This window comes from Mya arenaria, chromosome 5 (genome assembly GCF_026914265.1).
Source record: "Mya arenaria isolate MELC-2E11 chromosome 5, ASM2691426v1".
Lineage (NCBI taxonomy): Eukaryota > Metazoa > Mollusca > Bivalvia > Myida > Myidae > Mya > Mya arenaria.
Window position 1 is genome coordinate 19,694,911 of NC_069126.1, and position 15,597 is coordinate 19,710,507.

Here is a 15,597-nt window from a genome sequence, read left to right on the forward strand (position 1 = left end):
TGTCTTTTATGGTTTATTTTGCTTCCAAACATACAGAATGGAAGACTATTACAGGTATTGTTAAAACATGTCTCGGATGTTAAAGGGATAAATCAATAATCGAGAATGGTCGAAAATCGATCGCCTAAGATTGTGGGCGCTGATAATTGATTGCAAAACCTCGAAAATTATTTTCTCTATGTGATGGAATTTTTTTAAATAGACAAAAACAGTGTAGAAAAACAGTATGAATCTCCATTAATGTTAAATAAAATAAAAATAAAAACGTTGAACAATTATATTTTTATTAACACAAACAGCTTGGAACTTTGCATTAATAGTTAAGTAGACTAGTGAAGGCAAAATGCAGCTAGTTATTATGTTATACAACTAAATTGAAACTTGTTCATGAAGTTTTGATTTCGATTGCATAGTTGAGAATTGATCTAAATGGCTTGACCGATAATAACCAATGAACGATTAGGATTTGGGACTGATTTTAAATCCCTAGTTGCTGGGCAACCATAGAATAGAACATTAGAAAGAAGATGATAACAAGAAACTAAATGTTATTACAACAGCCAGTGACTTCACTAAAGTTAAATTTGCTTTCAAATTCTCACTTGAAATTGACAATGAATATTTAATTGATTAAATTCTTATGAATCTAAATGATAATAATAATAAACACCATAGTGAACAAGACATGGCATCGTCATTGTGATTCATACTTACACTTATATAATAAATTATAAAGTACACATTTCTAGTATAATATAATAAAACTATTTCAGATAATCGTTTTCAGTTTTCACGGTGCCTTATGTATTGTGTCTGATTAACTGTAATTCTTCATTCGCAGCAACGCACCAGTGTAAAAAGTGTCGGTATTTGATAGAGGAGATATTATAAGAAAACTTATAATTTTACACATTACATAAACTTAACCTTTTCTTACCTTTTAATATGTTAAGGTGATCATAAGCAAGTTGCCATTTCGGTTTATAAAAGATATTTCCTTTTCGTGCTGAAAACTCTTTTATTTAATATCTTGTTCATAATAACTGTCAGTTTTAATAAGAACTGTGTCGCGAAACGAGAACATAGAAGCTTAGCAGCACTAAAAAGAAATTCCTTTCCATTTTTGACAAGAAATCTGAATATGACGCCATATGCTTGTTTCAACAAAGGAAAAAAAAACAACGACAAATTTGTTTTGTGTGAAAAATGTTCTCGCTTATATCGTACCGTATATGATTGGCGGTTTGATCATCAATATACATGTTATGTTTGCCGATTTTTAAATTAGGCCAACTTTTAGCACATCATGTTGTATGTTAGTTTGCTAATGATAATGATATAGCAAAAGAATACAACCTAAAAATAATTGCTAAAATGTATGAAGGAAAACAACAGCTCAGAAATGTAGTGTGTTATTCTTATAAATTCGTTAGTAAAATTCTTGAGGCCTTAAATAAAACATTTGAATTGGGTTGCGCGTTCCTACTACGAAATAGATGTATTTATAGTATATGGTTTCTGGTGGTTTAAAGAAATGTATCAGTGAAATAAAGTTTTTAATATACTGTTTCTAACAGTGAACATATCAATTTGATATTTTTTACTGGTTTGAAATTTTTAGCCCGCTCTCATTTGCAAATCAACATCAGCGAGCACAGGGCTGGGACACAATTACAATGTCATCATTTTCGAAACGACGTTACATTCGCATATACCATTGAGCGCTAGTCTTTTGTCTTTTAACATTCTTTTCAGTCATATAATGAAAACAAAAATTGTTAATTTAATGCAAGTTCGCAATATATTTCGCCTTGTGAATACCAAAAGAAAATGTAGCCCTTGGTGCCCAATCTGTGAAATATATAAAGATCTTAAACTGAAACAAACAATTATACTCTATAACACAATTCGCCGATGATGACAATTAGTCGTTCTTACATAAAGCCTGATAAAAAGAAAGTCTACCTACCGTACCTGTTTTTGAAGTGGATGCTTTCCTAACCATACCTGTTTTCTTGGCCTAAATAAAATTAAGAGAGTAAAGGCCTATAGGTCGCGTATACGGCGGCCTACATTATTTTTCCAAAATATCGAATATACATGCAAAAAAGATATAATAACGTTAATTTTTGCGAACTGCCTTTGTTTAAAATAAGACATTATTTCCGTTGGAATTTGAGATAATTGAATACTTATGCACGTTAAAGTGAATTGTTATTAATTTGAGTTTTAAAAAAATGTAAAGCGAAAGAGAAACGGTTCTCAGTGGCATTACAAAAAGTAAGCAGATGTAACCGTATCGCTTTCACTTGAAGTAAATTTTACAATATATTAAATACATATAGTATATGTATCAGATCTTGATTAATAAATTTTAATGAAAAATACATTTCAGGATGGGTCACACTTTCCGCAAAAATACGTTGGACTGAAGAACGTTCGTATGTCAGCAGGAAAGTGCATGCGTCTTTTTAATCTGATGTTACAGTCTGGACATGGAGTGAGGATTACGTTAACTGAGTGTACAATAGAGGGTGACATAAGACCGCTGCCGGAGAGATTGGGAGGCCAAACTGCCGTACAGGGTGTAGCTCCACAGCTCGCCTCAATGTTATATGGAATATACATTAGATTTGAGAAGATGACAGTGTCCGCAGATGTTTTCATGCGTCTCGTTCTCGTGAAGTTACAGTCTGAACATGGAGCGTCCTTCACATTAACTGAGTGTACAATAGAGGGTGACATAAGACAGCTGCCGGAGCGAGTGGGAGGCCAAACTGCCGTACAGGGTGTAGCTCCACAGCTCGCTTCAATGTCGAATATAACATACATTTATTTAGAGAAGATGACAGTATCCGCAGATGTTTTCATGCGTCTCGTTCTCGTGAAGTTACAGCCTGAACATGACGCGTTCTTCACATTAATTGAGTGTACAATAGAGGGTGACATAAGACAGCTGCCGGAGAGAGTGGGGGGCAAAACTGCCGTACAGGGTGTAGCTCCACAGCTCGCCTCAATGTCGAATAGAATATACATTAGATTTGAGAAGATGACAGTGCCCGCAGATGTTTTCATGCGTCTCGTTCTCGTGAAGTTACAGTCTGAACATGGAGCGTCCTTCACATTAACTGAGTGTACAATAGAGGGTGACATAAGACAGCTGCCGGAGAGAGTGGGGGGCCAAACAGCCGTACAGGGTGTAGCTCCACAGCTCGCATTAATGTTGAATATAACCGACATTAGATTTGAGAAGATGACAGTGTCCGCAGATGTTTTCATGCGTCTCGTTCTCGTGATGTTACAGCTTGGACATGACGCGTCCTTCACATTAATTGAGTGTACAATAGAGGGTGACATAAGACAGCTGCAAGAGAGGGTGGGGGACCAAACTGCCGTACAGGGTGTAGCTCCACAGCTCGCCTTACATGCCTATACAACAAACCGGAGCATATCATTAAAAAATGTGATTGTGCCAGCGGAAGTGTTGAGGGGTCTCGTAAGTGTGATGTTACAGTCAGTACGTCGTCGTGTTGACTGTGAATTACAAAACTGTGCAATAGAGCCTGTCGAAGAGGTGAGAAAGCTTCAGGTGGAAATGTGGCACCAGCCCGCCATTCATGTGGATTGGTTCAGCATGCGTGAACAAGGCTGGTGCATTAAGTACAGCAAAAATAAGGTATATTGAAACGAAATATTAATTAACCTACATATACTATTATTTAAATATAAGTTAAAATGATTTTACATACTAAATGTCACATGATGTTTACACAAACATATATCAGTTTTTGAATATAGTGTAACATTATTTTACATAAAATATATATTATTATTTGGATATAACGTAACATGACTTTACATTTTTGAATATAAGGTTAGATGATTGTATATATTAAATATATCAATATATGGTATAATGCTGTTGTTTTTTAAAGTAAATGTATATCATTATTTCAATATAAGTTACATAATTCTGTAATAAAAATAGAAATTTTTATTAAATGTTTGGGATATTTAACTTGGATATATTAAAAATATTCGAAGTTTTATATTGTATTCTTATCACATCTATTAACAATGAGTTACTTATTATTATTACTATCAATGCAAATTAAATGGTAACACGTAATTGTTTTTTTAAGGTAATCAATCAGCGTCGGGAAATTACGTTTCAATACGAATATTCATTTCATATGGAGGATCTAACAATGTTCAGTTCAACAGGCATCAGCGAACAATAGACGTCTGTGTTAGACGTGTCCAATGCTCTAGTTCCAACTGAAGTTGAGTTCGAAAACATTATAAACAAACGTTATTTTCCAAACAGCAAAACAATTGCAAACAAAGACAAAGGTCGAAGATAAGTTGCTTCAGGGAGTCCCTGCAGTCAAATCCATACTTATTGTCACTAAAATGTTAGACTAACTTTGAACATTTTATGATTGATATTAGGACACGACATTTGAGATGAGTTAAAATTATGTAGTTATGTTTTGAAGTTCTATCTTGTTGACATGTATTGCTATATTTACACATAACCATGGATTATCGTGGATATACGAAGTGTATCTATTTTGTGACTGACGCACGTGTCGTCATATCGCCATAGGCTTTGGTTTCCATGGATATAACGAAGTCTATCTATTGTGTGTCTGACGCGCATGCCGTTGTATCATCAGGGTCGTGGATTATTGTGAATATAACGAAGTTTATATATCACATGACTGACGCACATGTCGTTATATCGCCATTTCCGCGTGTGATGTAATATCGCCATGATCGTGGATTACCGTTGATGGAACGATGTGTACCATTTTGTGACTGACGTGTGTCGTTATATCGCCATGGTCGTGGATTACCGTTGATGGAACGAAGTGTACCATTTTGTGACTGACGTGTGTCGTTATATCGCCATGGTCGTGGATTACCGTTGATGGAACGATGTGTACCATTTTGTGACTGACGTGTGTCGTTATATCGCCATGGTCGTGGATTACCGTTGATGGAACGATGTGTACCATTTTGTGACTGACGTGTGTCGTTATATCGCCATGGTCGTGGATTACCGTTGATGGAACGATGTGTACCATTTTGTGACTGACGTGTGTCGTTATATCGCCATGGTCGTGGATTGCCGTTGATGGAACGATGTGTACCATTTTGTAACTGTCGCACTTGTCGTTATATCGCCATGGTCGTGGATTACCGTTGATGGAACGATGTGTACCATTTTGTGACTGACGTGTGTCGTTATATAGCCATGCTCGTGGATTACCGTTGATGGAACGATGTGTACCATTTTGTAACTGTCGCACTTGTCGTTATATCGCCATGGTCGTGGATTGCCGTTGATGGAACGATGTGTACCATTTTATGACTGACGTGTGTCGTTATATAGCCATGCTCGTGGATTACCGTTGATGGAACGATGTGTACCATTTTGTAACTGTCGCACTTATCGTTATATCGCCATGGTCGTGGATTACCGTTGATGGAACGATGTGTACCAGTTTGTAACTGTCGCACTTGTCGTTATATCGCCATGGTCGTGGATTACCGTTGATGGAACGATGTGTACCATTTTGTGACTGACGTGTGTCGTTATATAGCCATGCTCGTGGATTACCGTTGATGGAACGATGTGTACCATTTTGTAACTGTCGCACTTGTCGTTATATCGCCATGGTCGTGGATTACCGTTGATGGAACGATGTGTACCATTTTGTGACTGACGTGTGTCGTTATATAGCCATGCTCGTGGATTACCGTTGATGAAACGATGTGTACCATTTTGTAACTGTCGCACTTGTCGTTATATCGCCATGGTCGTGGATTACCGTTGATGGAACGATGTGTACCATTTTGTAACTGTCGCACTTGTCGTTATATCGCCATGGTCGTGGATTAACGTTGATGGAACGATGTGTACTATTTTGTAACTGTCGCACTTGTCGTTATATCGCCATGGTCGTGGATTACCGTTGATGGAACGATGTGTACAATTTTGTAACTGTCGCACTTGTCGTTATATCGCCATGGTCGTGGATTACCGTTGATGGAACGATGTATATCTATGGGGTGACTGACGCACGTCTCGTTTTATCGCCATGGTCGTGGATTATCGTGGATAGACCGAAGTGTATCTATGGGATGACTGACGCACGTCTCGTTAAATCGCCATGGTCGTGTATTATCGTTGATATACCGAAGTGTATTTATGGGGTGACTGACGCACGTCTCGTTCTATCGCCATGGTCGTGGATTATCGTGGATATACCGAAGTGTATATATGGGGTGACTGACGCAGGTCTTATTCTATCGCCATGGTCGTGGATTATCGTGGATATACCGAAGTGTATCTATGGGGTGACTGACGCACGTCTCGTTCAATCGCCATGGTCGTGGATTATCGTGGATATACCGAAGTGTATCTACGGGATGACTGACGCACGTCTCGTTAAATCGCCATGGTCGTGTATTATCGTTGATATACCGAAGTGTATTTATGGGGTGACTGACGCACGTCTGGTTCTATCGCCATGGTCGTGGATTATCGTGGATATACCGAAGTGTATCTACTGACGTGTGTTGTAATACCGCAATGGTCGTGGATTACCGTTGATGTAACGAAGTGTACCTTTTTGTGGCTGACGCGTGTTGTACTTTCGCAATGGTCGTGGATTATCGTTCTGTAACCATACAAGACGAAAGTCTCTTTTAGTTTTTGAATGTTTCGATATTTATCTATCAAATTGATGAACATGGCGCGCATATCGCTATTTAACAATGTTTATGAAAGCGCTGTATAATTCAGTCAAATACGTACGTTTAAACGTTTATTTAGGGCTCTTAGTGTGTGATTTTAAGATGTATCCATGTTTGTTTTGAGTTTTATGCGTTATGTTCCAATAGGTTGCATTATATCATGAACAGCATCGCGCAATTCCGGACCTTCGGACATATATTTGCTTATATCATTTGTAGAGGATTGAATTAATTGACTTTTCAGGAAGTATTTCTGATACTGTCATTATGATATCACTTATATTGAGTTAGATTCATATTACCAAGTGTAACCATGTATTGCACGAATCGAATACTTAATTTGACATCATTCACATGACGACATTCTGAAAGTACATCATGGAAATTACTAATCATCGTTTCAATATAACAACTAGCTTATAACTTTAATTGTTTCTTAACACAGAATATTGATGTCACCTACATTAAAAAGAGTAATGACTCAGTTTTCTATTTTTATTACATTGGCTATTTTAAAAAAAAGACTATGCCTGCAGTCAACTTAAGTCAGGACGAAATATGTGGTTGCTATGGAAACATAAGTAAACCAATTGCCATCAATCTGAAAGAAAATAACGCACCAATGACAAGCATTTAAAGAAACATATTAGGAAGAAATCGATAAACATAGTAAAAAAAATCATAATTTTAGGCATTTTTTCTTAATAATTATTTAATTTGTTTTAAGTATGCCTTAAGGCCCAAAATTGGGTCATATTTGTGTATAAGAATACCATAGCTACTATTAGCATATGATTTGGCTATTTTAAGTGTTTGATTTTGTTTCTTGATTAAAATGCATGTACTCTTTGATAATGCATGTGTATACCTTGATCATATAATGCATTTACCTGTATAATGCTTTTTAATGCATGTATATAAATTGAGAATGCATGTATTTCGTTTGTTGATGTTTATGATGAGCAATGGCTTGTGTTATTTGTTTTTCACTTTTAAAACGTGTCAATGAAGCCGCTTGCTGAGAAACGTTTCTTATTTAGATTATTGAAATTTATCATAAATACATTTATAATACATTTAGGTAAATTTGAGGAATTACGGCGATAAAAAAACTTTTTAAAACGTCAGAGTTGATGCAGTTATTTATATAACAGGTTTGAATGTTCTGAACATTCGTATAACCTATAAGGCGTTTATGTTTTCTGTAAATCAGTTATCACATTTATAATAAATATTTCCTTTATCACTTTCAACTGGTATCCATTGTATTATATCCTTTTATCTATTGCTGACTACTAAAATGTTGTATCAATGACTGATAAGTTTTGTTTGCAATTTGAATGTATGTTGTTGTTTTTTTTAATTTGAGCAGAAATAAGACGTAAACCTATTTTGCATTCTTTCTTGGTCGAAAAAGCCTGTCTGTAATAATGTTTTTGTGAATGTTCAAACGACTCCCAAACACTATGGGGTCACCAGTTATCCATAATTATCATAATTCTACAGACTATTCCTTAAAGCTGCACTCTCACAGATTGATTGTTTTGACTTCTATTTTCTTTGTCTAGGAATGAACCATTGTTTGCATTAATGTCTGGACACCAGTGATATAAGACTTCTGGCAAATGTGCTGGTCGCAGTCTCCATATTTATGTTTGAAATTGGTATTTTATGGCTAAAAGCGTTACTAACGCTTTAAGAAAAATGAAAGTTTCAGTAATTACCAAACAATTGAGATTTGTTCTATTGTGAGTAATATGACTGAATTGAAGGCACTGATGACAAAATGAGCTGTTTCCGAGACAAAAAATAAAATTTAAAGGTCAAAACTGTCAATTTGTGACAGTGCAGCGTTTCGTACATTTAGTGGCATTTGTTAGAGGTCGCCTGTATCTAGTTCGTTAAGAAGAGACAATAATAATTGTGTTGGTAATGCACTGTATATAGAAACTTTCTATACTGTGAAACATGACATAAATTCGTTTTAAAGGGATTCTGTGTAAAAAAATATAATTGTAAAGTGTATTTTGAACTTTTTACTTAAATTAAAAAATAAACGAGAATTGAATTAAAAGAAGTTTGTTATAAAAATGCAGTTATTTTTCAAAAGTTGCAAATTGTCTTTAAGAATCGTTTATGTTCCTTATCTACTTTTTTGCAAATATTTAATGCTAATTAGTTCTTGTTGCGAATGTATTATGTATGTAATAAAGGTATGAATGAAAGTTTGGTTTAAAGTCTATATGACCAATCTATTGTGTAGTTATTTATTTTCTTGTCCTTCTTAATTATTCAACATGACTTTTGTAACGGAATACTGATCTAGACCGTTGCTAGGAGGCGTTGGAAGAGTAGCACGTTTCATTGGTATCAATGAACAAGCCGAAACTTGTAACCTCAAACTTTCAGAACGCATTTATGAATACTGCACTTTAACAGAATGATTAATAAGTGAATTGTCCCGAAAACAAATCAATGAAGAAAAAATCCTGACGGTAAAAAGGTTTTCATTAAATAAATGTCCGTCGGGAAATTAAAACAAACATGACTTTTTGTTAATATTTTATTCAATTTTGAATACATCTTTTTAAATATTATACCGAATACATTGTTATGCTTAATTATACGTATCTTCTTATGAGAAAAAATAACTTAAAAGATGAATAAAATGTTGGTTACGAACTGACTTTAGGTAGGATACGAATGAGCTTTTAAAGGTTACGAAATAACCAAATCTCGGAGTGTACGAAATTACTAAGGTACGAAATGACTGTAAACCGACATTCTTCCATCAGCTTTGGATCAGTGAAAGTATTAGTATTCATGTTGGGTTGTGTGTTATAGAACACACATAGGATACGCATGCGCACCAGTGTAAAGCACCGTCCCACAGAACCCCCAAACCCCTATTCAACGTCCTCCCAGAAGTATTGCTCACCAACGTGTGATAACATTGTTCTTAAGAAGTTGAGAATAATAGGATTTTATTTGACAATTCGCAGAATTTAAAATAATAAACCAAATAATCCAGCTCTTGACTAAAACATTCATCCATCAGCGTCGGAGCTTGTGTAACTATTAGTGTTAGTGTAAGGTTGTGTGTTATAGACCACACACAGGATTTAAACCCTGTGAGGGATAACCTGGTTCTGTAATGTGCACCCGTGTATAGCACTGCCACACGGTAACCCCGTTCAACGTCCTCCCGGAAGTCTTGTGTGATAACAGGTTTCTTAAGTTGTTGAGAAATAATTGGAATGTAATTGTAATTTAGCAGATTTTCAAAGGTAAAACAAGTGGTCTAACCAGAAATCATGAATACAATCGTCATTAAAAAGTAGTTAAACAAGTTGGGGGAAATCTGGAAGACTGCAACATTGTTGCATGATTGTTAAATCACTTCTGCTGATATTTTTAGTGATCTTCTTTATAAACGATTAGATCCAACATCCAACTGGACCTAGATATTTAATTGAAACATTCTTCTGGTAGATTACGTCCATTTGGTAAACAACTTGGCTTGTTATATGTAAATATTTAAAACATCAACCTTTTTAAATATTATCACATTCATTTGGCATCGTCACGTACCAGATATGACAGACAGACAGACAGACAGACAATTTATTTTGACTTGTACAATGTACATCGTCAACAACACATAATGATATAACATATAATGTCAACGTGTATGTAAAGTAACAGATAATGCAAACAAATGAGTATATATATACAAATATATATGTACAAAAGTATTCAATACTTCTAAGTAATTAAATTAAATAAACTAATATATATATATCAGAGGATGAACATTAAATAGAATTATGTTCTAACATTAATCAAAGCGGATCTTTCTTTGAGAGCATTTTTAACAAACAGACATAAGTTAATCAGTTCAGTTCTATTGTTAGATTTCAACAGCTGCATATATTTAAATACAGAAGGTCTTATAAAGTAACAATTGTTGATATATTTCTTTCTTACATTGCTAAAGGATTTACAAACACAAATAAAATGATATTCATCTTCGATGTCATTAGAGTTACAACACAAACAATATCTTTGGTTGCGTACAACGTTATTTCTATTGTATCTACCAGTTTGAATATGGAGTGAGTGCACGGACAGCCGTAGTCTACAAAAGAAAAAACGTAAGCTCTTTGGTAAAATATCTAAATAAGGTTCATATTCCAGACAGGTTTTAAAATGTCTATACACATCTAACACCGTGCTATTTTCTATAGTACTATACCAATCTTGTTTAAAAGTATCGATAATTCTACATTTGATTTTTTTTATGAATGATTTAACATCAATATTGTAATTATCACCAAACACATAACTAAAACCATAATCATTTAATATCTTTTTAACATTATACACCCAATTACGGCAACCTTTATTACTATCACTCTTAGCCTGTTTGTATACAGATTTTATGATAATATTATCACTGTTAGCAACCTTAAACCAATAAGACAATATACGCACATATCTATGAATATATAATGGATATCTACCCAACTCTCCGTAAACAGTGGCATTGCAAGTGTTTGTTTTAACGTTCAATAATCTTTTACAAAATTTCAAATGAATTCTTTCTAATTCCTTTGATTTAGTATACCCCCAAACCTCTGCTGAATAATTTAAAATAGAACCAACAAATGCGTCAAATAACTGACACATAATTTTGGGTTTTAAGTCATAATCTTGACATTTACAAAATAATACGTTCATTGCCTTAAGTGCTTTGCCATTCAAATGTTCTTGGTTCAGGTTAAAATTTCCAGTATAATTAAAAACAACACCCAAATAATTAAAATCATCAACAACTTGTATATCATTGCCATTGTAAGTCCATCTTTCATTGGGAAATAATCCGCCTCTTTTACGAAACAACATGATTTTCGTCTTATCAATATTCACCTTTAATCCCCAGTGCTAACAAACAAACACGACACAAATAAGATGATAGACTCACTCAAGTTTCGTCTGTAGTACAACGATAAAACTATAAACTATCAATACGAGTTGTGTACATATATATACATATGACATATATGCAGATGTCAAGTGTGTGTTTTAAATTGTACATTTTCAGACTGGATTTTACGACTCAAAATAAGTGTGGGTGCCTCGCGGGAATAATTTGAGGGGCTTAACAATAAACTCGGGCTGCAAATTTCTGAAAGGCAATATATTAGTTTTTTAAAATATTTATAACATTAAATTCCCTTCGAAACTCAATCTCTTTCATTGATTTTACCTCATATAGAGAGCAGGATGTGTTGTCATGGTGATGACAGTCATGTCTGGTATTGTGTTTCCCAATGGACCGTGAAGGTAGGTGTCAAACAAAATATTAATTGATAGCTTTTAGTGGCAAACAGGAGAAAATCATTAATCTGCTTAGAAGACACAAAAAAAACTGGTTAAGTGACGGTGTGACAGTTGCTTCATTGAATAACGTAGTTGTGTTTATATATATACATATATATATATAACCTGTACATTTTGATGCCGACATACGTTCAAAGTTACGCGCTACTGATGCCTACAGAATCGAGTGAGTTATCACGTTTTGATCTAGTTTTATTCTCAATATGTTTCAATAAGTCCAATGAATGGATTTCTGTTACACAAACTGAAAAACAATACCACTAGGGGTGTTACAAACGTGGCCAAGTGCTTTTATTACTTGAATTTAAACGAAACTAATTAAAAAATACCAGTCGATGATAAGAATATAGCGTATTGATGCAACACAAATCTTAGCTTAACCCTAGGGATGCAAACGAATATTCGAATCTTCGAATATTCGATCAAACGTTTGGTATTCGAATGTCAAAATCGGTATTCGAATATTCGAAAAAAAAAATTCAATAAAGAGAACAAAACACAGTTTGCCTTCATCACTGATGCTGTTTATAAAGCTCGTTTATCTTGTTTTTACAACGATTGGCCCCTAATCCCAGAGGTGTGAATGTGATGACTAGACACGCGACATGTGTCATTTAGGGACATTTCGTCGAGTACTATAAAAAGTCCCCCTACTTTTACAATAACTGGCTATGGATCGGCTTTAACACCAATGTGTTGTCTAGGCTGCAAATTATGCTGTGCAAAATAGCGCAAAACGAGGTGATGATATAAATGCCACAATAATGTAATATTGTGCTCAATAATGTTGTTGCATATATGTGCTTTAAACTGTTTTCATCTTTCAATACAATTTTCGTGCTTTGAAATGGATTTTTGAATATAATTCCTCTATTGTTGTACAATAAATAAGTCCAATCCACTTATGTTTTCGTTTTACTATTTTACTAGTTCCCGAGTTGGTTTGAGTTTTCCATAGTTATATTTAGTCAGTTTAGAGGTCAATCTCAGAACGAGGCTGATCATCCTACGGAAAGACCTTCCATTGGCGCAAAACACTGTTTTACTAGGAATCCATCTAATTTCACATTGTTTACAAAAGGCAGCGGAATTGAATTATTCGATTTTGTTGTTTGTCTGTTTATAATGTATTGCTTTTTACTTCCTGAAAATGGAGAATTTCAAAGGCTCATTTGGGGAAATCAGGGTCCGCCGCGCGTACTGGATACGACAAAATAGGGTTTAAATGCCCCGGCTATTACTTTAGCGAATAATAATAGTAGTTTACTACATCTTCTAAAATATGTATTTCGCTAATCGAATATTCGAATATTCGATCGAAAGAATTACCGAATATTCGAATATCTGTTTTGCCATTCGTTTGCATCCCTACTTAACCCACATAAATAAATTCAAATATCAATGTGTGTTAAACACAAGTTAGCTTGCCGCAACTTAATGATAAACATAACATAATAACGCCTACAAACAGTTCTTATCAGTAGAGGCTGTTTATAATGCAACGTCACTACTCCCACCAAACTTGCCATCGATATTGAGCCAAACCAGATTCAGTCATTAAATTTTGTGTTCGTAATAGGAAGTTGTGATTATACACACAAGTCTTTACTTGGATAACACATTTTCGTATAAGCTGCCCATTAACTTCTCAGGTCTCCTGCATCTTTGAGAATTTTACTTTGGATACTTATTGATGCATCAATTAATGAGTAAAAAACATTTTTCAGATGACGAATTTTAAGTTAAGTGATATTACAGTCTCTATTCTGCTTGAACATTATTAATGGTATATAACATTCAGACATAAATCCGAAGGGCCAGTGTCAGTAGGACGTAACTTCATAGGCAAATCGAACGAGTAGCATCCGTCTTGCCCCTTTACAACAAAAATGACCAATTTGAATAAAAATAGCACATTTAACGTACGTTTGTAACCAAACAATCATTTAACGAAGCATTTACATACTACCGTTGTCGTATCACGGCTCCCGGACCATTCAGTTTAATAGTTTTAGGCATAAACCCATCTTTGAACGATGGAATACAGTATGGGTCAAAGAAAATACGTATATGTCATGTCAGGAAGGGTGCAATGTTGTAAATCAGCAGAGAAAGGACAACATACACACGCGAAAGACTGTTGAAAAATGTTAACGTGCGTATACACGTACATTTGCATTAATAATTGAGGAGACGTCGATCTTGAACCCAAATGAACTCTGGAGGAAAATACTGAAACTACGACCTCGATATTCAAGGAAAATATCAATTGAAATAGTTGAATGTAGAGGTTTTACTGTTCACTATGAAAACTTGGTTTTTAAAAAATGGTAAAAAGTCTGTCAAAATTTGTACAACTGTGATGAAACATCCAGATTGGATGAAAATGTATACGACAGGGCGAAAATGAAGAAAAAGAATGAAAAAAGTATGGAGGAACCGTTCTATATACAGAACCCTGAGCAGAACTCAAATATTTCGATAGAGGAAATTACCGGTATTGCGCTGACGGAAAAAATGGATCCGCGGTGAGATTTGTCGAAAAAACATACGATATTATGAAAAATCCAGCATTCATCGGGGCCTCGCAATGTTTGATATTGTTATCACTTTGAACAATATTATAAAGATCAAAAAACAGTGTTTACGGCCTACATTGACCTTTGCCGCTGTTTGGAATTCATCGATAGAAACTTATGCTGCTATATAAACTCCTTACGAACAAAATCGACGAGAAACTGAATAACTCCATAACTATATAGTGGTATAGAAGGAAACCCGGGCATGCCAAAGGTTTAAACGTATAGATGATTCAAAAGTTCATTTCCGACAGAGAAGTACATTACTTTTAACCTAAGAAAAAATAAACGATCAATGTATTGAAAAATAAGCATGGGTATCTTATCATTTAGGGTGAAAGTGGTGGTTTGGTTGCAAATCCATTAGATAAGAGTATTAGCAAATAATGCAGATTATGCGAGCAAGGTCAAATTGAAGACGAAAAGCATTTCCGATTTGAAGGCGACCTTAATAATGGTATGCGGTTATTGTACTGTGATGAAATACATCATGTAGGTAGTTGGCCAATATATGAAAAATATATGAAGTATTCTGATTTTTACTATTACTCCTTAAATCCGAAATCGTCAAATATAGGAGAACACGGGAAATGGTATGGTTTGATATGTGCTTAGTTTAATTTATTGAATGAAAGCAAACTATTGAAACTAAGTTCGATATAGGAAGGCGAATGGCAATTACAGATTTCAGAATATAGAATAATGATGAGCATGTGTAATAATAAACACGTACAATAGACGAGGGCTACGGTAGAATAAATTATTATAATCAGAGCAATCAGCAGATCCAACTGGTAACTACGATTATATAGGACAACACAGAGGAATCACGTTTAAATACTTTTTTCAG

At 34.7% G+C, this 15,597-nt stretch overlaps 1 protein-coding gene across 3 annotated transcripts in view; it reads left to right on the forward strand.

The window, feature by feature from the left end:
- The window catches only part of LOC128234390 (uncharacterized), a 44,434-nt gene extending 35,450 nt beyond the window's left edge, over nt 1-8,984 (forward strand). For all 3 annotated transcript variants that reach the window (XM_052948602.1, XM_052948604.1, XM_052948603.1), the window contains exons 6-7: nt 2,396-3,676; nt 4,143-8,984. In XM_052948602.1, the coding sequence (XP_052804562.1) occupies nt 2,396-3,676; nt 4,143-4,241 (1,380 nt within the window). In that variant the 3' untranslated portion in view covers nt 4,242-8,984. The remainder of the gene's footprint in view (nt 1-2,395; nt 3,677-4,142) is intronic.
- Nucleotides 8,985-15,597: the final 6,613 nt, after the last annotated feature.